This window comes from Ruditapes philippinarum, unplaced genomic scaffold, assembly GCF_026571515.1.
Source record: "Ruditapes philippinarum isolate M1 unplaced genomic scaffold, ASM2657151v2 ctg1722_1_1_1_1, whole genome shotgun sequence".
Lineage (NCBI taxonomy): Eukaryota > Metazoa > Mollusca > Bivalvia > Venerida > Veneridae > Ruditapes > Ruditapes philippinarum.
This window is the reverse complement of record NW_026859735.1, coordinates 96,780-124,629: the sequence shown is the minus strand read 5'-3', so window position 1 is coordinate 124,629 and position 27,850 is coordinate 96,780. Positions and strand designations below refer to the sequence as shown.

Sequence of the window (27,850 nt, the reverse complement as noted above, 5' to 3'; positions counted from 1 at the left end):
AAACGTGTGCGCGAATTTAGACATACCATTTATGTTATTCGTAATTTTATTGGACAATAAGCAAACTAATAAACCAATGAAAAATACCGTTTCACCTTCACATCAAATTGAGGCCGAAAACACATTGTAAAATTTTGGCAAAGTTTTTACTGAAAAAGGTAATTTTGTGAGTTTGTATATGAAGTTGACTTAAATGGAATGCATTATTAATGTAATTTCCTTATATGCTAACAGAAACATAAATGCAGAATGCACAAACATGACTCAATTTCATCGGCCGTAACAAAGAAGTGCAGCCAGTTTGTGAAAAAATTTACGGTTCCATGATTAATTCTCATTTTATATAAATTTGGAAAGAAAAACGTGTAAGCAAACTTTAAGATGCATTTAAACATATTGTAGCACTGGAGTTCGAACACTTTGGGTTCTAATAATTTAGTTGGAATTTTACTGTGAAGAAAGTTTTTTTTTTCTTTTCATTCTCACCCGATTGTGTGGATTTAGTTCTGGCTTCCAGAACTTTATGACCTGCTTTTTAATATTTTTTTTGTTTCGTCTGATGCTGCATTAAACTTTTGTATCAGAGCTGTTATGAGAAACCTTTTTTAAATTTGCAAATATTCTTTTCCTAATTAATTCTTGCGAATAATCATAATCTAAATAAATATTGTTTTAATGTTGATCCAGACTATTTAAATTGTAATATATATATGAAAAAGGCAAAGCCTCAAAGCGAGCTCGATTTTCTTTTACTGTAAAATAGTTAAAACAATCGTTCATTTTTATTTTAAATTTTCCGTTTTAAAATAGTCATTCAGTATTTTATATACTGCTTCCGTTTATTCTGGTTCCTCCTTATTATGGTTTCAATATAAGTGCGCGGGACACCAGTCTACACTTCCGTTTTCAATCAGAGTACATCAGCTTTTATCCTTATCTTGTAATTTGAAAAGTTGCGATGTGTCCAATTAGGTACTTCGGACGGAAGTTTTCAAAACCTGCCCTCACTTAGCAGGTACTCGCGTTACCGTTAAGCTCGCTTTAGGAGCAGGCCCTTCGGGCCAGCTCATCGAGCTCGCTATTAAGATATTAATACTGTTTAGTCTCTTAATGAAATTGCCGCGAAAACATCAATAAAACCAGCTGATGTTGACCATGATGTTGTTAGGAGTAGGAGTTACGTCACCGTGAGACCTCGAATGACATAAAGTCGTAATTTGCGGTAATCACTTGGAGTACTGGCATACATACTATATTTAAAACATCTTTGTTGACATGACATGATTTCAATTTTATTTCAATTTTATAAGTTTACAGTACGTAAATAAAATTGTAGAATTAGCCAGTGAATCACCTTTTATAATTTTTGAATTTTTTTATTTAGTTAAAAAAGATTAAATCATTTAAAGCACATGGCATTGTTTTCGTACCTTCCACACATATTTAAACGAACCCGCAAAGGTCCATCTGGTACTCACATAGTCACGTGATCAAACATTTTGTTTAAGATGGTGGCAAAACAGTGAATGTTTTCACCTATTCAGTATTGGAAATTATTGGGTAGTTTATGTTCGGAATAATTTTTTTTATATGTTGATTACATGGCTTGTTTTAATAGATTATATATAGTTTTATCAGCATGTGCTTCACTTTTATAAATATGCTTCACTTTACTCAAAAGAGTGATTCATGAATAAATACTAATGTGCCAGATTCCTGGCATGATTATTAGTGGACTTTCACTACAGCGTTTTCTTGGAGTACACATCCTGTAGGCCTAGCTAGTGATTACCTGTTAACTGATCTCAATCCTGACATGAGTCATGACCATGTTTTGACACCTATCTCAAGATGAAGTTCTGGTTACTCAAAAGCATTATAATTTGCAAGAATTTGTTATGTAATCAATGTTTAAAGTGAAGTATGATCATGAATCCATGATAGTCAACCCTTTTAGCATTTTTAGAATTTATGTTTTGTTAACAATTTTTCTAAATTGTTAGACCTTTGTGTCAATGAAAAAAATAATTATGCTTAATAAATCCTTTTTTTGTTCTTGAGTAACAGAAATCTCAAGAGAAGCTGCGATGTAAACAAAATAAGTATCACACTTATGTAGCAAACCGGAGGATATAAATTATTATGATCTAACTGGTGTCATTTTGACTTTAAACTCTACAATAAAAAATTTATGATTTGACAAATTGGTATACATATATATCCTTTAAAAAGATATTTCTTTTGTCTGTTGATATCATTTTAAGCTAAGTGATAGTCATTATATCATTTTGAGACTGATAACTTATAAAATTTCTGTAAGTTATAAAGTTCTTATATTTTGCATTTTGAGACAGTATTTTTAGTAATGATGTTTTTATACAACCATAGTTCTTCAGGACATACATGTATAAAAATATGGTGTTGTTTGTCCATCTGTCTGTCTGTAATCAATCATTTTCCTATGCATAACTTTGCAGGAATTCAGGAATCCTTTTGATGATTATTCACAAATAAATGCTTTTATTATGTTTTAAACATGCAAACTATTTTCAGGAACTTTTTTTACTAGAGAGAGTATTAATTATATTTTTTATTCATAGTAGCAATAACTTCTTTTTATAAAATTTATGGGGCAGATTTAACAGACTTTTCCTTTTTATTGAAAATATTTTGTTTCTTTTATCAATTTTATGCCAGTAAGTATTAGTTAAGTTGTCCTATTGTATTGTAAGCCTAAATTTAGACATTAAGTTCCCTGCTTAGTGCTATTATTATGTTATTTAAAAATACCATTTTATATATGTATATAGGTTTATATTGCTTTGAAAATTTGATATATATGATTGGAGTAATGACGGTTTTTGGAAGCATTTTCAAGAGTTTATTCGGTGTTTATTCGCCTACATTTTGATGTTTTTTGACGTAACAAATTTTTCATTTTGTACTTGCGGTTATTTTGTTTGCCTATCACGATAAAGGGGACAGGTAAAGTTGAAGTTATGTTTAGATTTGTTCTTTCTATTCGTTACTTATACTACAAACATAAATATACCGGAAATATTGTAGCTATATCCAGCTGCAAGGTTGATAAAAAAGTTTAAGTCTTTGAAAGTGATTTTTTTTTTCAATATATTTATATACATGGGTGCCTGTGTAATTTCAATGTTCATAAATTTTCCATCTTTGTCCCTTGAAACAAATATTGTATACATGTACATCAGTTACTGTTGAAGATATGCACACTAACTGTATAACCCAATCTTCAACAATTAATGCACACCATTTAACTGTTCTTTAATTAAGGGCTAAAAGAAAATTTTCCAATTAAGTGAACTAAACAATAAAACAAAAAATCCCACAATGAGAAGTATCGAATTAAAATCATTTTGAAACAAAGACAAAAATTTTGTGAATACTTTAAAAATTTCTTTTAGTTTTTTGTTATTGAAACATTTAATGGATAGAAATGAAATAAAAGGTTCTGGAATGGAGTCCTGCTTAAATTTTGATTTAAGAAGAATTGTTTTTTTTTAATTTCACCACACTGAGAATTCGGGTTGCAGACATTTACACTTTCAAAAACTCATTTTGGTTGTCTGGACGCCAAAATAAGAACAGAAGTTGATATGAAACCCATTTTATGAATGAAATATATAGCTATTTCTTTTCTTTTTTTATAAAATTTCTAAAATGCAGCTTTTAAATAAGTAGGATTTTGCTAAAATATTTTAGAAAAACTTGAGAAATACAGAGAATTTAAAACAAGAACTTTAGGAAAAATAATGATTTATTAAAATGTTGATTGATAAAGTAAATTTTGGGTATATACATGTAATCTCTCTGGATATTAAAACTGGTTATATGTGCTGGATTAAAAAAATGCTTGTAGTTTTATCTTTGCAAGAAATACTAGTATGAACAAATTAACCCATTTCTCATCAATACTTAACATTTTGATAATGGAAATAATTTTCATTGGCTGAGAAAAAATACCTATATTTGGCCTTGGAAATTTGTTTGATAGCCCCCACCTGTATTAAGGTAAGTATTGTAAAAGAAAGTGTGAAATGGATGATCTGAAGAAAAAAATTTTAAAAGTCATACATCATCGGTTTTAACTTAAGTTGGGGAAAAACAGGTTGTTATTTCATTAGTATTCTCAAGACCAAAGTTTAAACATTCACCCCATGACTAGAAAATTTACACAAAGACAGTTGATAGACAGTTGATACTCCAAAAATAAGATTGAAATTTGTTTTCTGACATTGAAATTTTAAGAAAAACATTATTTGTGTTTTATTATTGATTTTATAATAGCCCAGAAAATTTCTTCACATGACATATACAATTGTATCATGTACCATTAGGAATTACATCAAGTTCTTTTTTACAGTTTATTAATTGCAATATTGGCATATTTTTTCAGAGTTGGGCACCAATGGTTAGGACCAGGTCACGGAGTACAAGCAGAAGCCGGAGCCGTAGTCGCTCCCCACGTGAACGTATAGATAAATTTGGAAGAGTCATACCTCCTGGTAAAAAAAGATCAATGTCCAGGTCGCGGTCCCGTTCACGTGATCGGTACCGGAGAAGAAGTAGGTCACCAGTTCGTCGTAGACATTACAGGAGTCGGTCCCGAAGTAAATCGAGAGAATCTAGAAATTCTAGAAGTGAGAGGCGGAGTAGTAGATCTCCGTCGCGACACTTGAGGGATGTTAGAAGTCGGACAAATATTGAAGATCCGGCATTTTTAAACGCTAGAATTTTTATTGGAAAGTTACCATCGGACAAATGTACAAAAGAAGAATTAGAGTCACTTTTCGCACCATATGGTAAAATTTTAGGTAAGTTTACAATTCAAGTTATATTTAATTAAATAGTAATCTGTTTCATTTGTAGAAATGATGGGACATCGTTCTAAGTCAAAATGTCTTTTTGTTGACATATTTTTTGCAAAATGCACTATTATTTCTAATCAAACTTTGATTCAGTCAAGGAAACAAAATTTACATTAAAAGTGATTTGTCAAATATATAACAATAAGTAATGTTTATATTATATTGAATGGTTAGAATTATTTATTTTGGCGAAGTACTGTGATTTAAAAACTTTGCATAGGTGAAATTAGAAGCTTTTTAAAGAGATTGTGATAATGTACTTTCTAAATACCAGCTTCATTTGGTCTAAGATACCTGTATCAAATTACATATATGTTGAATGACTAAGTAAAAAGAAAACTTACTAAGGTTAGAGATTCTTCAGCACTTACAGAAGTAACTTTGTTCTGATTTATATTTCAGATTAGAATTGCATGTTTGTCCATTTAGACCATATAACAATTATGGATTATGGACACTAGTTGGCATTTATGCAATTCGCCATATTCATTTTAGTATTTTCTTAAATTTTGACATGGCAGTGGAAAACACCCACTCATATCACTGTAAATCATCACTACATGGAAACTGTTTAAAGAAAGCAGGAGCAGCTTGTGTTCTTAAGATGCATTGCCCTAAATTTGTCAATATTTACAGATCCATTAGTGTTAACTGTTTGTGCTTGTTTTTCTAAATTTTATTCCTGTGGCTTTACGGCGCACTTACTAAGTTAAGGTCATAAGGCGCCAAAACAGGAAAAGTTATTTTGGCTAGCCGCTAACAGTGAGTGTAAAAAAAAACTTCAAGCAACACCAACAAAACCACCTCACCTGCTGGAGCTAAGCGATGCATAGTTAGATTAGTTACCAGTAATTCAGATCCATTTAGTTGCCTCTTATGATCACACAGAGGGAACCAGAGGGAACCTGTGGCTGCAATTCTTAAAGGCAGTCCCTAAGCCACAAGGGAGTATTCCTGTGTCTCTGACAAAGCTTTATGATAGACATTATTCATCTGAAATCATTTTTCATGAAATCATATAATTGAGTTCATACCCTTCTTTGTTTCATAAAATTGAATCCATGCCCTTGGGTTTTGTTAAAATTTTGTGTGACTGTATGAAAGTAACATTTGTTTGAGTTAAGTACATTATTTCAGGTGTTTCAATCCATGACCGTGGTTTTGGTTTCGTGCAATTTGAGAATGAAGAGGATGCCAGGAAGGCACAAGAGGCTGAGAATGGAACAAAATTTTTAGGACAAGTTCTTGGTAGGTGCTCTTTGTTGATTTTTCCTTTCAGTGAAATATTTGCTTTGGGAGAATTTTTGCTCACTTATAACCTTAATATAGTTAATTAATAAAAAGGGAATTTTTGTTTTGCAAAGTAGTTATGGTGGCTGACTATAAATTTTGAATTCGAACAGGAGCTTTGGAGTTTTTCATGCAAGGAAGCTTTCCGGCTAGTTTAAAAAGTTAGTGGTTCTAACTCGGGTGCCTGTTTGTTCCTTTAATGTATGGATCAGAACTGGGGTCTTCCTATATTTATAAAGCTAGAAAGTCGCCATATGCCTTTATCAATGTTGGCATGTCTTTAAACCTGAATTTATTTAATGGACTTGCCTGGCTTTGAACTTTGAACAGTCCATTTAAAGTTTTAAGAGATTTCGGTGTCAAGATGCAAAAATGGGGGCATATATATGTACAAATTGATAGAATTTGATGCGTGACATTTTTGGTTCGAACCTCTGTTCTGTTTCTAGAACTGAGAGTTATATTTATTTCTTGCATATCAAAATGGTGTTTCAGTTATTTTTACATTTGTACCCATGCTGGAAGTTTCTTTTGTTTTATGTACCGGTAATACATAAAAAAGCAATTGAAATGAAGGGTTGTCTTGCAAGCCATCCATGAGTGTGGTAAAATTCAGACTGGTAACAATACCATGAGAGTTATTGAAACTTGAACATGATCAAATGTATATAATAAATTTTCTTTACAATGTATGTTTCGTTAAACAATAACCATTGTTAACCGCCATGTTGATAATCAACAATAAGCTGGTTCAATATGACTAATTATTATGCGTCTTGCCACAAATAAATAAAGATTTTTAAAATTATTTATCTGAAGTTGGAAATAAAACACTCTAAACTTTATAGCGCTCTTTTAATGATTTTTCCTGAAGTTCAGGCTTTTGATGTTCCTAAACGCCCAAATTTTAGCTTGATTATTCGAAGAACAGAGACAACTGCTGTACTAATAACCCCGGTGTAACCGTCACACTGGTTAAGTTTTCTCATGCAAGTATGTGTCCCAAAAAATATCTGAAGTGATTTGAGAGCATAGAAGGATGTCAGGCTATGTAAGGCTCATAACTCTTACTTGGATTTTAACAGAATTATAGCCCTATTTGAATGTACAAAATTCTATATTATCCAGAAGCTTTATCAAGCACTGAGAATAGTCGAGCATGCTGTCTTACAGACAGCTCTTGTCCTATTTATAAGTAATTAAAATGCTCTGAAAATAGAATGTGATATTATTAGTTATAAAGATTTTTTGACATTATAATTATGGCCCTATATAAATGTTTGAGCGGCTCGGGTTATATTGAAAACAACCGTTTATATACGGCCATATAACCTGTTAGAAATCTTATAACAAATTTTTAATACAGCAAGCAACATTGTTTTCTTCATAAATCGACAGCAGCCGTGCATATAAAACTATATAAACGTCACAATTATCCAATGAAAAGCGACATTACATACGTGCAGTATTATTAAAAGTCAAATTAATGTGTGTGTCAGTTAGCTCCAGGAAGCAATCTTCTGTGTGGTTTCAATAAGCTTCAAACTTTTCATCATTATGAAATTAAAATTTGTTCAAACTAACTATAAAATTTACTTCTATATTTTCCAATTATATAAGAATAAATATATGAAAAACACACACTACATTAAATATATGAATAACAAAAAAACACAACTGAAGAATGATAAATATATAAAAAAAAACTCTACATAACATTATATATAAGAATAGCAAGAAAAATTAATACAACTTTACAAACATTTAAATGAAAACAAATATTTTTTGTTAATGTATTTATTGTATACCTAAAAATTTAACCCTAAAATAGAGACAAATCATGAAGCACTAGTATGATTCAACACATTGACATAAAACGGTACCATATAAGGAAGAGTATTTTTCATCGTTGCTTCCCATCTTAGCTGTGCATTATGTAGCATTTAAAAATGGGAGCTGATACTTCTGAGGGTCGGGCCTCTTTTGTTAGATTTATGTAGTCATCCGTCATTCATGAATTTAATTTCTCAACAAGCTATATTTCCAATAGAAGTCAAGTAAATTGAAATTCTTTTAGTGATAATATTTATAGGTATGTAATAAACGGATCATTATGTTGTAACCTTTTAGGGGCCATGTATTTTGCTACCCTTTGGTCTTGTGAGATATTGCCAACACTGCTGGTAGCAAAATACAAAGCCTCAGAAAACCACTACAGCATAATATGCTATACCTATTTCACAGTAGATAAATGGGGCGTCCATGGCCGTGTGGTCAAGGTCGTTGACTTCAAACCACTGTCCCCTCGCGCTGTGGGTTTGAATCCCCAGAGGGACTGGGGATTCTTTCATGTGAGGAAGCTATCCAGCTAGCTTACGGAACGTCGATGGTTCTACTCAGGTCCCCATTCAAGGCTGAAATAATGCACCGAAGAGCACCTGAGGTCTTCCTCCACTAGTAAAGCTGGAATGTTGGCTTATGACCTATACTGTGTCGGTGTGACGTAAAACCCAATCAAACAAACAATTCATTAGATGAATGTGTCACATGTTGTTGCCAATGTCTACTGTTAAAAAGAGTTACCATAGCAATAAAATAATTTGTTTTGATATTTTATGTCAAAAGTCTCATAAGTGCATCTTGCAAGAAACAAATCGTTTACTTTTAAAATATATTGTAAAAAAGTTGTGGTGAGTTGTCAGCCTATCAGCGTGACATATTGTTTACTTTTTAAAATATTCGATGTAAAAAAGTTCCAACAATTTGTGTTGTATGACATTAATTAGTAAGACTACTAAAATTGAAATCGGTAAACAAAATTTTGATTTAACGTTAAAGTGTTTAAAGCTATCGCTGTTAAAATAAGTAGAACGTTCCTAAAATACCCAAATGATGAGAAATATGTAATATTTCCTTAAAAGCTAAATGCGCATGCACAAAATCATTGATGAACAGTAGAAAACCTACTTCAAATAGCAGTATATTCACTTACAGAACATGTTAATCTATAACATACAATATTCATGCGTTTTAAATAACCCTTTAATTTTGGAGAAACAGTGAAAAAGAGATATAACAGTATGTGTTTTAATTTCTATAAACTATACTAAAATAATCCTTAACATATTTCCTCAGCATATTATATACAGTTAACTTATTCAGTTGTTATTCTTCAAAATGTATAACAATAAAAAGGTTGTGTTATTTACTTAAAAAATTTGAAGCGCATGATTAGCAAAAAAATCGATTGGGTGACGTACACAGTCCCATCATATTAGCTTAATTGTAAAGTAAGAATTGAAATAGTTTAATACGACATTGTATATTAATGAAAATATGTAAATTTGAGTATCACAATCATAGTTAAAACAAATGCATCTTTGTTGTTGAAACAAAAATCGGCAAAGCGATAGATAATTTTAGCGGCAGTACCTGGTACCACATGCATACACTAGTACGGTGAGTGAAACTATACATGTTGTTATTTAAATAATACATAAAAAAACGAATGAAAATAAAACTTCATCCATAATTCAGTAATTCGCCTGTAGTAGATTATTTTTAGAACACCACGGTACATATATATAACATAATTATATTAAATTTTCATTTATTATTCACTTTAAAATTTGTGTTCAGATGAATGGATCGAATATAATATTCATCTCTCTATGATCTACAAGTAGAAGAGGATTTTATCATATTCTTTATTACTATTGTTGCATTACGTATTGATATAAAATAGCAAGCATCTAGTTAGCAGACGAGAGACTGTCTTAAAATGCAAGCTGATTTTATGCTGCCCGATAAATTTTCTGGGGAGCTTATAGTTTCTGGTTTTTCCTTCTATACATAATGTGTACTTCTTCTCATTGTTCCTTAATTTCTATACTGATGTAGATATTAAATATATTTGTACCTAGCAAAGGCTAAGATAGACGTCTGCCCTTGTGTGAGGTTTTTAAGGGTAGTTGAGGGGTGGGGAGAGCGATGGTGAGATTTAAGAGGTCAGTTTGGATAAAAATATTTAGATAGATTTCTGTACTGTTTGTCATATATATATATAAATGAAGAGAATAAAAGCTATGTCAAGGGCCCTCAGGAGATTTTGTCAGTGTTATTCTTCTTAAACTCAAATTAAAATATGCTAATATTGAATTTTTGTGTTGCCAGTAGTGGCAACATATATGGATCACTTCTCCGTCGTCTGTCTGTCACAAAACCTGTCCGGACTATTCCTCGTAAACTGCTGGTGCAATTTCATCCAAACATAACAGGAATGATCAGTACCAAGTCTAGTTGTGCAATATTATCAGCATTTTTCTGTTAAAGGTTTATTGTCAGAGTTATGGCCCTTTAATGATTTTTATTTTTTAAAGTTTTGTCTTTACTATTAATGCAAAATTAAATGAAACTTTACAGGATTGATCGGTACCTCAAGTATTTGCGCATTTTAAACACATTTTCTGGTTAAGCTGTGATTTTTAGCTCGACTTTTCTATGAAAAGGGGAGCTATCCTACTCGCCCCGGCGTCGGCGTCGGCGTTGGCGTCGGCGTTGGCGTCACACCTTGGTTAAGTTTTTCGTACCACCCCACTTTATTTCAGAAGTATTACAAGTATGGCTTTGAAACTTACCATACTTGTTCACCATCATAACCTCCATCTACAGACAAGAGTACATAACTCTGTCAAGGTTTTTGACAGAATTATGGCCCTTTTTTGACTTAGAAAGTGTATTGAGCTTGGTTAAGTTTTTTGTACCACCTCACTTTATTTCAAAACCATTGGAGGTATTGCTTTGAAACTGACCATACTTGTTTACCATCACGACCTTCATCAAGAGACAAGAGGACATAACTCTGTCAAGGTTTTTGACAGAATTATGCCCCTTTTTGACTTAGAAAATACATTGAATATGGGTAAAATCCACTTATTGCCTTAACCCTTTGAGATATTGCTTTGAAACTTTTAATGCTATTTCACATCATTACCCCCATCTGTACGCAAGAGAAGGTAACTCTGTCAAGGATTTGTTTTAGAAATTAAGGCCTTTTATCGACTTAGTTTTTTTTTCTTTCTTACCAGCCCTCTTTTGACTTAAACATTTCAAACTTTGCTGCAGTGTTCAAGGGTATCACACAATTCAGTAAAATAATTCTTCACTAAATATCTTAATGCTCATGGCCATTGTTCACTTTAAAAATACAGAGATTCTTGTATTGCCTTTTACTGCAAAAACTTTTTTTATTGGCAAGCAATAAAAAAGTCGAGCGCGCTGTCTTACGCTTATTTTCTGGTTAAGCTGTGATTTTTAGCTATGTTATGGCCCTTGAATAATAGTAACACATTTTAGCCTGTTAATAATTTTTGTGCCTCCTGCTACACAGTAGCTGCAACATGCATTTGGCTATCAGCAGGTGACACATGTGATCACTGATCGCTCTTGTTACAGAAACTGGATAATTTGCTGAAATAAAACATATTTAAATGTTCAGTTTGTTTTTCATTTTCATAATAAAACAATTGTTTTTTCTCCCCATAGTTATGTAGAAGAAAGCTTTAAGAGCTCTTCTCTTTGATGGAAAAAACAAAACTGTTTGTAATGCTTGTTCATAGTGGCCAAAATAAAAAATATACATTTAATGTCTCGGATATGTACAGGTAGTGTACAAATAATGATTATGTCAAGTGTACAAATAATGTCAAGTGTACAAATAATGTCAAGAGGATGAACACAGTTTTATTCCACTGTATACCACAGGCCTCTGATAGATATTTTTAACATCAGATTTATCCTAACTAATTGCATTATAGTCATGTATATTGTATTTGTTATAGACACATTTTATAAAGAAATAACATATTTTCCTAGAGCAACATTGCAGAAGTTATAGAATTGATCTATAATTTTATGGATTTCTCATGAAGACATGTTCTGCATGAGAAATACAGTTTTTTTTGTGCATCTGCAATAAAAAAAGCTGATAGATGTCAATTCTTGTTTGTCTATAAATAATAAACACATGAAAATTGAAACAAGTTTGTTGTTGTTTTTTTGTTCCCTCATTTTTACACTGTCATTTATTGTGACATCTATTGATAATTTGATATGAAGTTATATTTTTCAAAGATTCATGATGCTAATTATTAACTCATAGTATGAAGATTAAAAGTCATTAGAACTTTTGATAGTAAAAAATGTTTAAAAAGACTCGTCCTCAAAACAATTTTGAAACCTTATCCCTATAATATGTATTTGCATGTTCCCTGTTCACAAGCAGAAATTCAACATACATTTAACTTATTGCTTAAGCAAAAGCATGGTAAGAAGGAATATATTAAAAGGGATAAAGAATATATATACATACGAAAATGTGTGTTTGTTTTATTTTTGACAGACGTAAAAATGGCAGCAGAAGGTAGACGTGCCGGAGGTCCACCGCGCCCACCATTAGACAGAGGTGCAGGTCGGGGAGGACCAGGATCCAGTAGAGATTTTGATAGGGAACCAGGCGGGTATGTCATTTATGGCAAACTAACCTTTCTTTATATGTTTGAAAACATGTCAATTTCTAGTATTATACAAGAACTTGACCTTTTTGCTGTTAAGGAAAAATTCACCATTACAAACTGAGCAAAGAGGCTAGTGAGTTGGGTTGAGTTCAATTTGTTCAGGTGCTCTGAATTTTTTCAACTGCGATCTGCAGGTTCTTTTTATTTGTAACTTAAATATGACAGCCTAAAATGTTAAAAAATCTTTCCAAATATTCAAGAGATTGTTTTCAAGATATGTAAGATATTTTAGTTAAATATTGTGTATAAATACATCATATGCATAATCTTAAATAGATATCCAGGCAGAGATGGCCGTGGTCCTCCACCCCCAGGGGGTAGGGACAGATCACCAGTTCGAGGGGACCCCTATGATGACAGATTCAGAGACCCTTATCCTAGGAGGGAACCCCCACCCAGGTATGTACTTTCTGAAATCATGAAAGTTTGTCATTTAAAAAAAAGTTTTCTCTTAAGTTTGATCATGTGTATTGATCATTTGATGATATGCATTGATCACTTGTTCATATGTATTGATAACTTGTTCATATGTATTGATCACTTGCTCATATGTATTGATCACTACTTGGTCAAATGTAGTGATCACTACTTGTTCATATGTATCAATAACTTGTTCATATTATATTGTGCTCACTAGTCATCACTTGTTCATTATGAAGTGATCACTATGTTCAAATGTATTGATCACTACTTGTTTTTATGTAGAGATCACTACACCAAAATCATGATGTGATGATTTGCTTTCTTAAAAATGGTACAGATATTGTTGAAATTCTTAATTAAAAATACATATATGTTGCAGTTCAGGACTACAATTCAAAATGCTCATGATAGAAAATAAAAATAAGCACAAAATACCTATTTTTTGTGTATAAAAAAATGTTGTGAATAAAACCTTTAAAAATGTAATAACATTGTCATGGTCTCTTGAAATTACTGGCGGTTATTGGTTTTTAACAATTTCGAGATATTATAAAATTTGTATTTTTAATGTCCCTATAATTTTAGGGACAGTGTTGATATGGCAGGGCCTGCTCCACCAAGGTAGGCTGTGTGTTGATATATTAGCCTTGCATGACTCATTGTTATCATGCTGATCTTTGGAAACAGTCTGCTTATGGGATTATTTCATTGGTCAATTTCAAATGTTGTATTCAAAATCAACCAATCAGAGGCCGGTATTAATGACTGATCTCGATTCAAAATTTTTATAACTCGGGACTTGAGTTAGTTGGTAAATGATAAATTTTGAGAGCATTTATTCAGTTCTCTTATTTCTTTTTATACCCCCGCACAACAAAGTTGTAAGGGGGGTATACTGGAATCAGCTTGTCCGTCCGGCTGTCCGTCGGTTTTTTTTTGTCCGCCCAATAACTTAAGATTCCTTTCACCCTTAGTCTTCATATTTGGCATGGAGGTTAGTCATGATTAGTAGATGACCCCTATTGATTTTGAGTTCACTAGGTCAAAGGTCAAGGTCACAGGGGCCTTGACTTCAAAAAGCTTGTCCACCCAATAACTTAAGATTCCTCTGACCCTTAGTCTTCATATTTGGCATGGAGGTTAGTCATGATTAGTAGATGACCCCTATTGACTTTGAGGTCACCAGGTCCAAGGTTGGAATCAAAGGTCAAGGTCATAGGGACTTTGACTTCAAAAAGTTTGTCCACACCATTAACTTAAGATTCCTTTGACCCACAGTCTTCATATTTGGCATGGATGTTGATCATGACTATAAGGTGACCCCTATTGATTTTGAGGTCACTGGGGTCAAAGGTCAAGGTCACAGGACCTTGACAAAAAAAAAGCTTTTCTTCTCAATTGCTAAAGAATGTCCTGTTCGCAATGTATTGATTTTGACATTTTCACATTTGAAGCATGTAGAATACATAACTTAGCAATGCACTGGCTGTAGTAACCTCAGATTTGGCAGGGAGGTTGTCCTTGAGCTCTAAATTGGCCACTGTTGATTCTGACAAAGTGGTTGTCGGGAAGATATTTTTAGAGCCATTTATAGTCTGCTAGTTTCTAGTTTTGAGTTGTTTTGTTTTCGGCTAGAATATTTGAAAAAATATTTGATGCTGATGTACTCGTCTTTCTATTTGTGTAACTCAATTAGATTTTTGTTCTGCAACTTGTAACCTTTATGAATATGCATAATTATGTAAAGGCAATGGACACATTTATAGTTTTGATTCCAACAAAGATGTTGCAACATCTTGCTAGATATTATTTTATGTTGTATGTCATAGTACCTTTTATTTGCTGTAGTTATTGCTTAATTGCTTTATCCTTTGTACACTTTCAATGGATTTCATCTCACCATGTACACTTTCAATGTCTTTCATCTCACCACAATCTTGTTAAATTTTTTGTTAAATTGGTGTATTTATGTGGCTGTGTCTGATTTAGTTTTAGGCATTATCTTTAAAACTTTATTTACAAAATGCCTAGGCCTCAGAAATTGATTGCCCAAATCAATGGTTGCTTAGAGATTAGATTGAAACAAAGTTATACAGTAAAAAACTTGCACTAGTCAGGGGAGCAGTGGCCTAGTGGTTAAGGTGTCTGCCTTTAAACCCAGAATCATGGGTTCAAGCCCTGCTCGGGTCAGGACTATGTTTCTTCATGTGGCACCAGTATTTGCTGGTTCCAGGAAGATTAGTAAAGTTGCAAGAACTTGTTACGAAATTGAGCTTAAAATAAAATAAGTGCACCAAAGTATATGCTATGTATATTACTAACACGTGTCTAGTATAGCTCGGTTTTGCTGTAACATTGGGCAAGAATATTTATGCTCTTTGTTTAAAAGTCTGGCCGCTTTGCTCAGTAGAGAGAGCATCGGATTTGTAATCAACGGGACAGGACACTGGTTTGGACCTTCGGCAAAGATAAATTTCCCCCTAAGAATTGATTTGAGACATTGCGTCTTATGGTCATTTGCCCCTCACCCTGTATTCAGAAATCATGTGGGATAAGTTGTTGGTCACTTGCTGACAAATTAATAATTACTTGTTAGTTGTCAGGTAAAGCTGGAAACGACTGCCTAGATATGACAAAAAATGTCTTAAAGTCGACATAAAGACAAGACAAACTGTGATTAAAATTGAGGTTGCTGATAATTACTTTTGAACATTCAACTTGTTGCCTGATTTTTTGCTGAATGAAACACGGTACGGTTTTACGTGCAGCATCAATATTCTTAACAAACAGGTCAAGGTCAAACCAGAAGCTCAAAGGTCTTAAATATCGATTATTTTTCTATATATTTGTTATTCATTTTTAAAGATGATAAGCTGCAATTGATTTTATTTTGGAAATTGTTGCCTGTTTCAGGGATGACCCATACTATGCTGACCCATACAGACGACCACCCCCACTTGACGACCCCTACAGAGACCCTTACAGGGACGATCCTTACAGGTATGTCATTTAAATGATAAAAAAGCAGTGTATATAGATTATATTGATGTTATGCTCAGCCAATGAAAATCAGTGTTACAAGTGAGTAGTCTTATAAGACAGGAAAACTGTTTTGTTACTGCTAAATTTAAACTCAACACACCCAACATGATCTGAAAAAGGTAAAAAGTGTTAGTCTTTCAATTGAGTAATATCTTAATATAATGTAGTTATTTAACATTATATGAATATTATGTAGTTATTTTACTTAAAAATTGTAATTTTAGACGTGACCCATACAGACGAGATCCCTATGATGATCCATACAGAGATCCTTACTACAGAGACCCCTTTCTACCCCCACCACCACCGCCAAAAAAGTCCCTTCCGGCAGATGTTCAGATTATTTGTATGAATAAGCAACTAGCGTACGTATATTCTATGATAAATTTGGGCAGAATTTAACAGATAAGATTTAAATATTACAGCTTAACTTGATAATCATTAACCACTATATATTTATTTCATGCTTTCCAGTGTTTTATTGTAATATATCAGATGATTATATTCTGATAAACCACTAGTGAAGTTTATAAAATATAATTTTCACTGTAGCCGGACTATATCTGAATGCGGATGAAAAGAAAATCAAAACTGAATGGAATTACAGGCAAAAATAAATGCCGTCATGCGTAAATTTTGCTTCTTTCGGAAAAGAAAGTCGATGTCACCATACATTATGCTAAAAATGTAACAAAATTAGAGAAATTTAACAGAACTATATTTCAAATTTGTTGATGTGACGTCATGATGTGATGACGTCACGAAGGAGAATGCGCGACGTTACGCGGCAAAATCAGTAAAAATTACTTAAAATTACTTAAAACGCATGAAATAAAAAGAAAATTTATTTGTTTTACATATAAGATTGAAATATATTTCATTCGTGAACACCAGCTATTATATTTTCACTCGTGGCTACGCCACTCGTGAAAATATTGCATCTGGTGTTCACTCAGTGAAATTATATTTCAATCTTACATGCAAAACAAACAAATATCCTCTATATTACGATACATTGCAACCACTGTAGGGTGGCCTTCTGAAGAGCAAATACTCTTCACACCCACATCTGCAACGTTCTCAAAGTAAAACTTCACTATAGATTTAACTCCCTTGAGTAACACCTCAACAACAAACAAAATCTTTGTTACCACAAGATTGTTAGGACATGCACTGTATAACATAGATAAAAATAAAAATAGCATATAAAGTAAATGAATTGAACTTTTACATGAGCAGGTAAAATGTATGTTTATAAAGTGATACTTTGTATATGTTTATAAAGTGGTACTAACATTACAGTTGAATAATTCTTACCATGGCTAAATATGTGAAATGAGCTTGCCTTGCTTTACAGTTAAAAACTGTCCTTTGTTAAAGTGGAAATTTTAATGCCCATACATTGTCTGACTAAAAAAATCAGTAAAATGTGGGGGCATCCATGTGATATCATATGTACTATTTAATCAAAATGTTAAAAAAAATACTATATTTAAAGCAGGATATTCTTGATTATTACAGACAATATGCCGAGTCTATTGAGGCTAGGCTGCGACAACACGCCCTCATCATTGACATCATTGTCATACCAGAGGATCTGACGGTGCCAAATATGGTGGAGGAAGCTGCGAGGCAGAAGTTTTTATTCGCCATCATAATCAATACCCAAAATGAGACTCATAAATCTCTTACATTGAACATTCTTCATGGTACTCCTCAAGGTAAGGAATTTTTGTTGTGGAAATGGGGTAATTTTAGGTACAAAAGTAGAGATACGATGTTTTTCTTCTAAGCAGCTGTCTCCTTATAACTTATTGCGAAATTGTTGAGTTTAAATGAAAGCTGTATATAAAACACATGTTTATTCGGTAAACCATTTCATGTAAATATGGCTCGCTACATATGTTGCATAAATAGTGTTGAAATGCGTAAAATGGATAATCCAAGATACTGTAGGTTGTTGCGTTAGGAGAAAGTTTATAGCCATTTTCTCATTAAAGTTCAATGACCTTTTTCTCAACTAACAGTCCATAAAACGACAAAGACCTATCAATAGCGTTTGATACAAATTTGCAGACTTGTTGCAAACTTTGTGTGTTTAGATGTCTGTCAAATAATTAACAGCTTTCTAACTAAACCTTTATTAAGATTTTTAAGTAGACGTGCAAATAATTGCAAATGGTAGCGTTGTGACAAAACCGTAAAACCGTAAAAACAGATGGTACGAAAAATAATAAAAATAGATTACGTCAATGGTGTTTATTTAAGTTTTTTTTACGATTTTTTATTTCTAATTAACACCCCCCCCCCATTTTAAACAAACCCTTATAAAAAAAGAAACTGTTCAAATTGAATGAGTAATCTTGATGCTCATTGGTTGAACTCGTATAAAAAGATGTAAACTTACGTTTTACCGTTCGCGTCATTTTGTTCGAACAATACCTGGGACAGAATAAATTCTGAATGCACGATGTTGGGGAACTGTTTTAAAATGAATAAAAACAAATAGTTTACTGCATTTTGTTTTTACTTTTGTTTAACTTTTCTCTAAGAAATCATATCATCATTACTAATACATTTACATCATCATCGTATTCATCATCGTCATCATCATTATAGCTCTTTACCTTTAAAATTTAGAAAAGCCGGTGTTTCCAGAAAACTTTGTGCCGTACAAAATTGTTATGCAATAGATATAACACAAAAACTTTATGAAATGTTAAGTGTTAAGCTATTAAAAGAATTTTCCTACCCAATCTAAATAAGCCAATGTGAAGATGTATATTAAGTACATAGTATATAGATATAAAGGTATTTCCAAATTATCGATGTGAAAAGGTGTACAATGTCCTTAAAGAGTCCCCACTCCTCTGTAATTCCCAATTAGGTTATTTATATAACCCTAACAAATCGTGAAAGTTCCTTTTGTTGGCACTGTGTGACCTTGTTGTGTAGATCTCAAATATTATGAACTACCAGTATACCTTTTCCTTTGTTTTCATTTTCTAATTTTAGGGGAGACAGCTGTTTAGTTATTTCAAGTATTCGCTTTTTGTAAAAACTGATGCGGAATGATGTATTTAACTATTTAATACACGGTGTAAAATATGTTTAATTTAATCATTGTGAAAAGTACTTAATTTCTGGTTGAAAGTATGGACTTTTTTTAACGCTTGTGGCGATTGTAATCAGTCTGTGACACAAGTATAAAATCAGGTCGGCTTTCACATAGAACCAGACCCTAAATCGTTAGTTGCCGAATTTTACGATTGTTATATTATAATCCTTCATATTTTAAATGGACAGTTTGGCGTTACGAACCGGATCGGTCCATTACCTGTTGATACAAATAATATGCGTTTAAATTTAATGTTAAATATATTTCAACATTATTCTCGGTTATTTCGCAATATTTTATACTATGTCGATTTTAAATGATTGTATTTTAGTAGAAATGTATATTTATGTATATTGTTCTTTGATTAAATAAAAATAAAAAATGGTAAGTTAAAATCTCACATGTATTATAAATTGAATAAAAAAAATTTTTTTTCTTACTTTTTATAAACTTTTAAAAGGCTTCTTTAAGCAGTTAAAAACCCAGCAAGATATAAATTGTCAAAAAGCAAATAACTCATCAAAAGCAACCTTAAAGTTATAAAATCAAGATGTACCATCATGAGTAAAAATAACATAAAAGGACATACCTTCATATAACACAATACAGGGACTATGTTTTGACCTTTCGGCCGTTGTCACGGTGGATTTGGATATAGCCACTGCCAATATAGTTAACGCGTATCTCTTAATATAGTGTGTAGTATATAAATTATGCACAGTTGATAAAATATATTGAGTGGCCTTCAGTGCCTATAATGGCACATTTTTGCCCCCATAAAATACTGATATACCCAACAGTATATAGATGATGCGTAGTTTTGGATAAACTATTGTCATTTGATGATACATTATAAATTACTCAGATAGTTGTTGATGCAGCCTACAGTTCGATAAAAAATAAACTGATATTGTCTAAAGTATATTAATGACACACAGTTGTTTTATAAACTATTTATATACCCTACAAAATATAGATGACGCGTAATTTTGAAAAAAGCCAAATTCGACCTGAAATATATAAATTGCACAAAGTTTTTTTTCCTTATAAAATGCATAATGTACAAGTGACATGCATTTAATGAAATATATAGATTTATCCTGTAGCATATAAATGATGTTGAGTTTTTGATGCACTTTTGATATAGTCGCACAGTATATAAGTTAAATTTAAACAAATATTGATATCACCTTCTGTATATAAATAATGCATAAAAACCTGTTAAAATAGGAGTTAAATGAAAAAACCTGACAAAGGAGCAAACTAAACTACATGTAAAATAATATGAACAGTAACTCTAATTCAATTTCATCGGGACACGGGATAAAGGTGAGAGAAAAGGTATGACCCGCATTCATTGTACAGTATCATAGTATTTCATAATCAACTGTATAAGTGCTCTAAATAAGTCTGTCACTGTTTTGTTCACGTACATTCTCTGATTTCTCTCCGAAAAAAAAAACCCGAACCGAACACAAGTAAGAAGTCTGTGATAGTCAAATATTTCGTCAGCGATCGACATTTTACAACAAAGTCGTATTAAACATCCAAACTTAACACATTAAAATTATTTGGTAATATCCTCCTAGAATATATTTCTGAATATTTTCGGAGTTAAGAAAACCCCCAAGAAAAGCCATTAAACTAGAATAGTAGTCTATAAAGCAGGATAACACTTCTTTGACATATTTGTTATTTAAAATGTTCACTTCACGTTCTTTATATGCTTCTTGCATATGATTAAAAATAAAAAAGAATTTTATTTTCCTTATTGAAAATGATATACAGTATAGGAAATAGATTGCTGAAAAATATAACAATTAGATGAAATAAAATTTTTGATATATCATGTTCTAAATAAATATAAATCATCGGCATAAACATAAGCAATAACAAACTCATTTACATCTGATTCTGATAGTACAGTAATATAGGGATTTTAATTTGATTTAAAAAATAAAAAGCAAATTCTGTTTTACATGAAAGATATAAAAAGTAAAGTAATCAAACATTTTTGTGTAAAAAGAAATAAATAAATACAAAATTTTTCGGATTTTTTTTTCTTGGTCTTGAATGTCTGGAACTAGCTAAAATGTAACTTAAAACGGTAAGTTTATTATTTCTTTCAAACAAAATTGTATAGGCTTAAAGTTTTTTTTTAGATAAACATAGTATCACTGTTTGCAAGTGAGAGTAAACAGAAAAGTTTAACGTATATTTTGAATGTTGTAGTAACGTCATAAATAAACAATCATTCCACCGTTTAATCGAAAGACGTATGTTTCCTCTCCTCGCAGAACACCGCAACATGCCGCTGGAAGATGCCATGAAGCTAATCGCTTCCAGTTTTGAGAAGTACATCCAGACGCAGCGTGAGAAGGCAGCCGCGCCACCTGCGCATTGCCGGGAGCAACTCCAGCACCAAGTGCTCCCCCGTTCCTACCAGCGTCAGCTGATATTGCGTACCTTTTAAATTTACTGGCAGATAATCGCCAGCTTACAATTGAAGAGTTAGGAAAAGTTATCGACTATCTAAAAGAACGTAGGGAAAAACTGATGATAAATGAGGGTATACGGCCACCAGCAGAGAGTAAGTTTAATTTAAATACAATAATGAAATATTTCCCAGTTTTTTGTACTCTTTTTATTAACAAAGCAAACTTAATAAAAATAAGAACAAATATACAAAATGAATAAGATGTTTCTTAAAAGCGAGTAGTTTTGGATGATAGCTGGGCTTTTAATCCATTTATAGCAGGCGTCTTCTCCATAGAAAATTCGTAAAAATAGGCAGTTTTCTGTTGAAATTCAATTTTCTTCTCTTTTTGCAAAAAAATACTTTGCTAATTTCCCCAACTTAAAGGGAAGGACCCGATTGGTTAAAATAACCCTTGTATAGGGCTGTCTTGCTGTTGGTTTGGACCTTGTTGAAAACATCATTCTTTTATTCAATTACTCCAAGTATTATTTTTTAAATGTATGAGTTTATAGAATACCAGGTTTTGTCATTTAGAATTAGAGCCAATAAAACAGTATTTTGTTTGAAACTTTCTGTTTTATGTAAAACACATTTGTTCACCTCCCAGTCATGCATAATTCACATAATTTCATGTGTGCTTTTGTGTGAAGATGTTTTGACCATGTTTGACAGTCACAGCTTAAACAGTATATTAAATTACTTCAGTTATATAAAATACATAACGTGTTCTTCCTTCATGGTGCAACCACTCTACCTGTTTTGGAAAATAAGCACTATTTTTAATAATTTGGAGGATCAAAATATATTGAATGCCTATCAGTGTAACACTGAAAGAAATGTAGTTACTAGTGGTTATGCTTGTAGGGTAAGCTTTGACCTTGTGGTAAAGTTGTGTGCCTTTATGTCAAAGCTTTATTTAGATTTGTTTTTAGATTAAAAGTTGGTCGCTTACAAAGAAATCCGATAATTACTGGTTAGTTATCCAGCACAGTTGGTTAGGTGATCTGACTGCTGAAGTAATTCTAGAAATTTGTTACAATAGGTGTTAAAACCAATCAGAAACCAGGAGATCATGGCCATGTTTCGCATTACAACAGGTTTTGTTCTATGAATCTCATTTGGAACAGGTTATTAAAATTTGCCTGAATTTGTTTCATAGTCAAGATTCAATAAATAGGTTTAAACTGATATACATGAAAGGTCATGTTCCGCAATATGTCTAACAGCCATTTTGAAGATTGAAACACTTTGCCGGGCATTTTTAGAGAATATCTTTGTAAACAATAGTTTGAGAAATTTTTTTCAACTTTTCATTCAATCCTTTTACTCTCAATATTTGCCTCCCTGTTTTAGCCTACATTGTTCCAATTCTGTCTAAGTCCCAGGAAAAGTAATTGGCTAAAGATAGTTTTTCATATATTTTGAAAATCCTTGAGTGGTTTTAAAGTAACTTCAGTGATTTTGAAAAGATTTGCATTTTGAAAATGTTTTAAAAGACATGGTGTTTATGATATAAGATTAAAACCATATGATCTGGCCAAATCATAAGGTGATCATGTCTAACAATAAAATAGATTGAGTTACGATTTGTAAAAATGATTGAGCATAAAATTCATACTAACTTTTTCTTTGTTGTAGGTGCTGGCCCACCAAGACCAGCTCCCACTGGGGTTCAAGCCCCAAGTGCCAGTGCAGGGGACAGTACCTCTGCCTTCCTACAGCAACAGCAACAAGAACTTCAAAACAAAATTCTCAACATACTAAATGGATCAGGATCCTCGGTACCGAGTGCGAGCCAGTCAGCAGCCATCCAAGCCCAGTCCGTATATGGTGGTTCGGGAGGTGGTACCCCAGCCAGACCTCAACAGAACCAGCAAGGATCTAATCCATTGATTAACTTTGATAACCCAAATGTTCAGAAGGCATTAGATAATCTGATTCAGAGTGGACCAAGTCTGTTGAAAAGTTTGCCATCAACTGTGACCCAGTCAACATCCCCTAGGTCAAGTTCCTATCAACCAAATAATCAACAAGGTGCCCGCCAGCCAGGTGGTTATCCAGGACAGCAGGGACAGCAAGGGAGCCAGGGTGCTCAGGCTGGTTACGGTGGATCTCAGTATGGTCAGTTTCAACAGCAATCCCCAATGCAAGGTCAGGCTGCACCTAGGGGACCCCAACAGGGAGGTTTTGGTGCACAGCAACAGAGGGGTCAGATTGGAGGTGCAAGGACCCCACAACAGGCTTCTAGGCCAAGATACTAAACATCAGTCTCTAGCTTTCATTAATAAATCAAACAATTATATTGATAAAAGTCAGTATTTGTGCAGCAATGTTGTTATAGTTTTTGTTAGTGCTTTAATAAATGAATACAGTAATGAGTATGCCAATTAATGATATTTTAAATATCCCTTTTACAAAACAATGTATTTTAAAGTTGTATATATTTTTCAAGCAGACAGGCATTTTGAGAGGTAGGTTATAGGTTAGTGTTTTGTCACCTTAGGAATTCAAACATTTACTACTGTTTAATTAAACATCTTACAAGGTACATGTATTGTATAATGAAATTTTCTGTTGTTCAGCCAATATTTCTCTTGCTGCATGTTGATGTTAATTTAAATGACATAAGCATACAAAATGTACAGTGTTAAGTAAGGGCTGCTTAAATTTCTTTTCTTTAATAGATGAAATAAGTTAATAATAGATGTTCAACAAGTATTAAAGTGTTATCCAGTCACCGGTAGTGGTGCATACAGCAAGGCCAAACCTCCAGGACAGAGCCAGGCCAAACCCATTGGAACAGTCTATAGTTGTTTTCTTTGTTAAATGTTGTACTTTTATCACCAGTCATTCATTTTCATATTGACATTTCATGCCTAATCATGTGACATCAGTTGTTGGTGTACTTTACCTTTGTAAATTTAATAAAAGATTGACTAAAAGTAATGGTGTTAGTTCCTTTAACATGCGTTATTTCATTAGTTTTCATTATCACTGTCTTGTCATCAAATCATCTAAAAAGTTTTCCATGATAGAGTCATCAACATGTCTACCTAATCATCATAAGAAAATTGCCAATCTCAATCAATGTCAAGTTATGTTCTTTAACTTTTTTCTTCACATCAAATTTTATCAGTTTAAAAATAAATTTTCGTTTTTGGGGATATAGAAATTTTGTCGGTAAATAAATTGTCTTTTTTGAAACGTAAAAAATTATAAGGATACACAATGATTTCTGATGACAACTTGGTCACACGCGTAGATCGTACCTAATTTCATTTCAATTAACAGAGCTATATTGCTAACAAATAGTTCTTACGATTTCGGTATTTTGTTTTGCTCTTCCACATCTTACACAATAAGTTTACTCCTCGTTAGGTCTACCATTTCTACTGGCCTTTATAATTATGAAGACCTGATTGGTTTATAATACATATAATATGTACTTTTACCATTGTAACACCATTCATAGTCATCAAATCAGTGTTTTATTAATTAATTTTAATTTAATTTTATTAAGAAGCCATGAACTTTTACAGCCACTGCAGGTTGCAGGACCCCCAATTGTTCACACGTCGTCAAGTTGTTTGATTGTGTGCCTTTTTCACCGTTCTTCAGTGATAGCTAGCTTTTACCACAAAAACCGCATCTTGTTGGACGTCCAGATCCTAAGGAATCAATCCAAGGATTGACATCTCCAAACAATTGCAAGATGTATATAAGGTGAAGTTAATATCAAAAGTACGCTTTGTTATTAAACCTAACCCTTGTAGAGTGCAAGAGAACAAAGTGTTAAGCCTTTGTCAGGCCAGTCTTAAACATTTGAGCTGTCATAACTTTTCAGAATAGAATTCAGCTTTTCATCTCTATATACTCTAATTGACATAGGGAGAAATTATACAGGCTGTAAGCTTTAATTATAGGATAGACTTTACATCACTTCGTCCAGGATTCTATTGCCAACATACTTAACCTATCTTCTAATGAGAATGTATTTACCCAGTTTCTAAAATCTGTTGCAATAGCCGGTCCGTCTGTTGATGTGAAACTGAGGTGATCGTTTGTTTTAGTTTAAAAAAAAAAATTAAAAAAATAAACCCGCTTAAATTTTAAAATCAAACACAAACCCCGGATGAGGGTTTGGGGAAAAATGGTTTTCCCACCCGGATTTTTTTTTAACCCTTTTTTTTTTTTCTTGTTGGGGACATTTTTTCTCACTGCTGCCCCCAAATTCATTCCCTTTAATCTGATGGTGTTTTTATGATAGTGCCATAGATTTACAATATCAGGGGTGGGTTCTTGTCGAAATTTTAAAAGGCTAAAAAACTGTTTACTTTTAAAATCTTGCAGTTTTAAAGTATTATTTTACAAATCTCCCGGAAATTTTTAAATATTAGTATCTCGCCCCTTGCCCGGTTCGGATTCCAATGCTTTGTTTCTTTCCAAGACTTTTTATTCATTACCTATCAGTCCCGTAATTGCCATGCAAGCATGTCATTTCGAGATATGCAAGTAATTTGACGATTTCTTGAAAGTGTTCAATTTCGGAGGTCGCCAATTCATTCAAGTGAACTTCAGCTACATCCATATGGATAAAATTGCTGAGTAGTGTACATAGATCACTAAGATCAGTACATTTACGTGTTTTGTCAACATTGCAATTCCATGTCTATGAAAAATTTTGTTTAGAAGGAGCGAGCATATTACAGCCCTCATTGATGTGTCACCCAAATGACGGGACGATGACGTGTTTTTACAAGGAGAAGAAATATGAAATGAGGTAAGACCGTAGTTTTTGCAGCTATCACTCCGAGTCCGCTGAACATTAGTAATTTACTGTATCAAATATCGGGAAATCTATAAAATATCGCGTCATAGACAAATCGTTATTTACGGTAGGCGCGATTTTTTCCCGAATAGTTAAAACCGGATGCGCAAGAAGAAAAATGAAGTATGCACTCCCATCATTGTAGGCCATCATTTAAAATGACATTTTAACTGCACTTAGTTAGTCTTCCTAGTGCACGCATTAAGAAATTCCCTGTCCTTTACAAATATATTATACTGCCCGTTTTCAAATGTTTTCGGATATTTTTTCAACACTGACGTTATTTCAGGCGAGTGCTTTTTTGTTTGATATTCACTGTATATTGCAATGAATGAATGAGTTCAGTATCAAGCTAACGCGTTTCTTGTTATTCATCACAAAGAAAAAGTCATCAATAGATATTCCAATGTTACGTTTGTATGGTACGTTGATACAGGCATACATGTTAGTATGGGAAAAGAAACTAAGAATAAATGTAATATAAATTCTGAAAAGGGACACATTTGTGACACTGAACAGTAAAAAATTACAAAGATAAAAATTAAACAATTTTATTATTTACAATATATTCTTATTTTCGTGTTATTAAGGTTCAAGGGAAAATATTTTCGTCCGTTTTGTGCGATCACGTTTACCGGTGAAAAAAAAACGACATTTTTATACTTCATGTGCTGTCACTGCATAACGCGTTTGGAACTCCTTGTCGATGGTTCATAATCATCTCGGAAATAAAATTTATTGAAAAAAATCTACTGAGAAAGGACAAAATTATACTGCCTTTCATTTGTCGATAATCGTAATGTTTCAAAAATATTAAAAATGTTTGAACCCCCTTTAAAAAAATTTCGTAAAACCAAAAATTTTAAAAAATATATATATTCACCTTTTTTTTGTCCAAAAAAAATGTTTTTTGTCTTTTTTTTTCGAAACACTAACCGGGCGTTTTTTTTACTTTGGGGGCTGTCAAAAGGCATAAATTTCGTTTGGGGCACCTCGCCGGGTGGGTCAAAATAATCTCCTTTGGGGAAAAAAAAAAGATTAGAAAAAATCACTGTGAAAGGACAAAAAATTTACAGCCCCTTTTAAATTGTCGATAATGGGCAAAAACAAATGTTTTTAAAAAAGTTTAATTTAGCTGTATAAAAAACATTTCATGAAAAATTCATCAAAACATAAATTTAATTTTTTAAAGGAAAA

The 27,850-nt window shown here is 32.6% G+C and overlaps 1 protein-coding gene across 1 annotated transcript; it reads left to right on the top strand.

The window, feature by feature from the left end:
* Positions 1-40: 40 nt before the first annotated feature.
* Positions 41-24,771, top strand: LOC132757716 (nuclear receptor coactivator 5-like). The gene is given in 12 exon segments (XM_060749083.1): positions 41-158; positions 4,427-4,844; positions 6,036-6,146; positions 12,589-12,706; positions 13,040-13,162; positions 13,772-13,807; positions 16,100-16,186; positions 16,453-16,593; positions 17,750-17,949; positions 21,644-21,745; positions 21,748-21,936; positions 23,464-24,771. Coding segments are annotated over 11 exon segments (2,136 nt in total). The 5' UTR covers positions 41-158; positions 4,427-4,438; the 3' UTR covers positions 24,087-24,771.
* Positions 24,772-27,850: the final 3,079 nt, after the last annotated feature.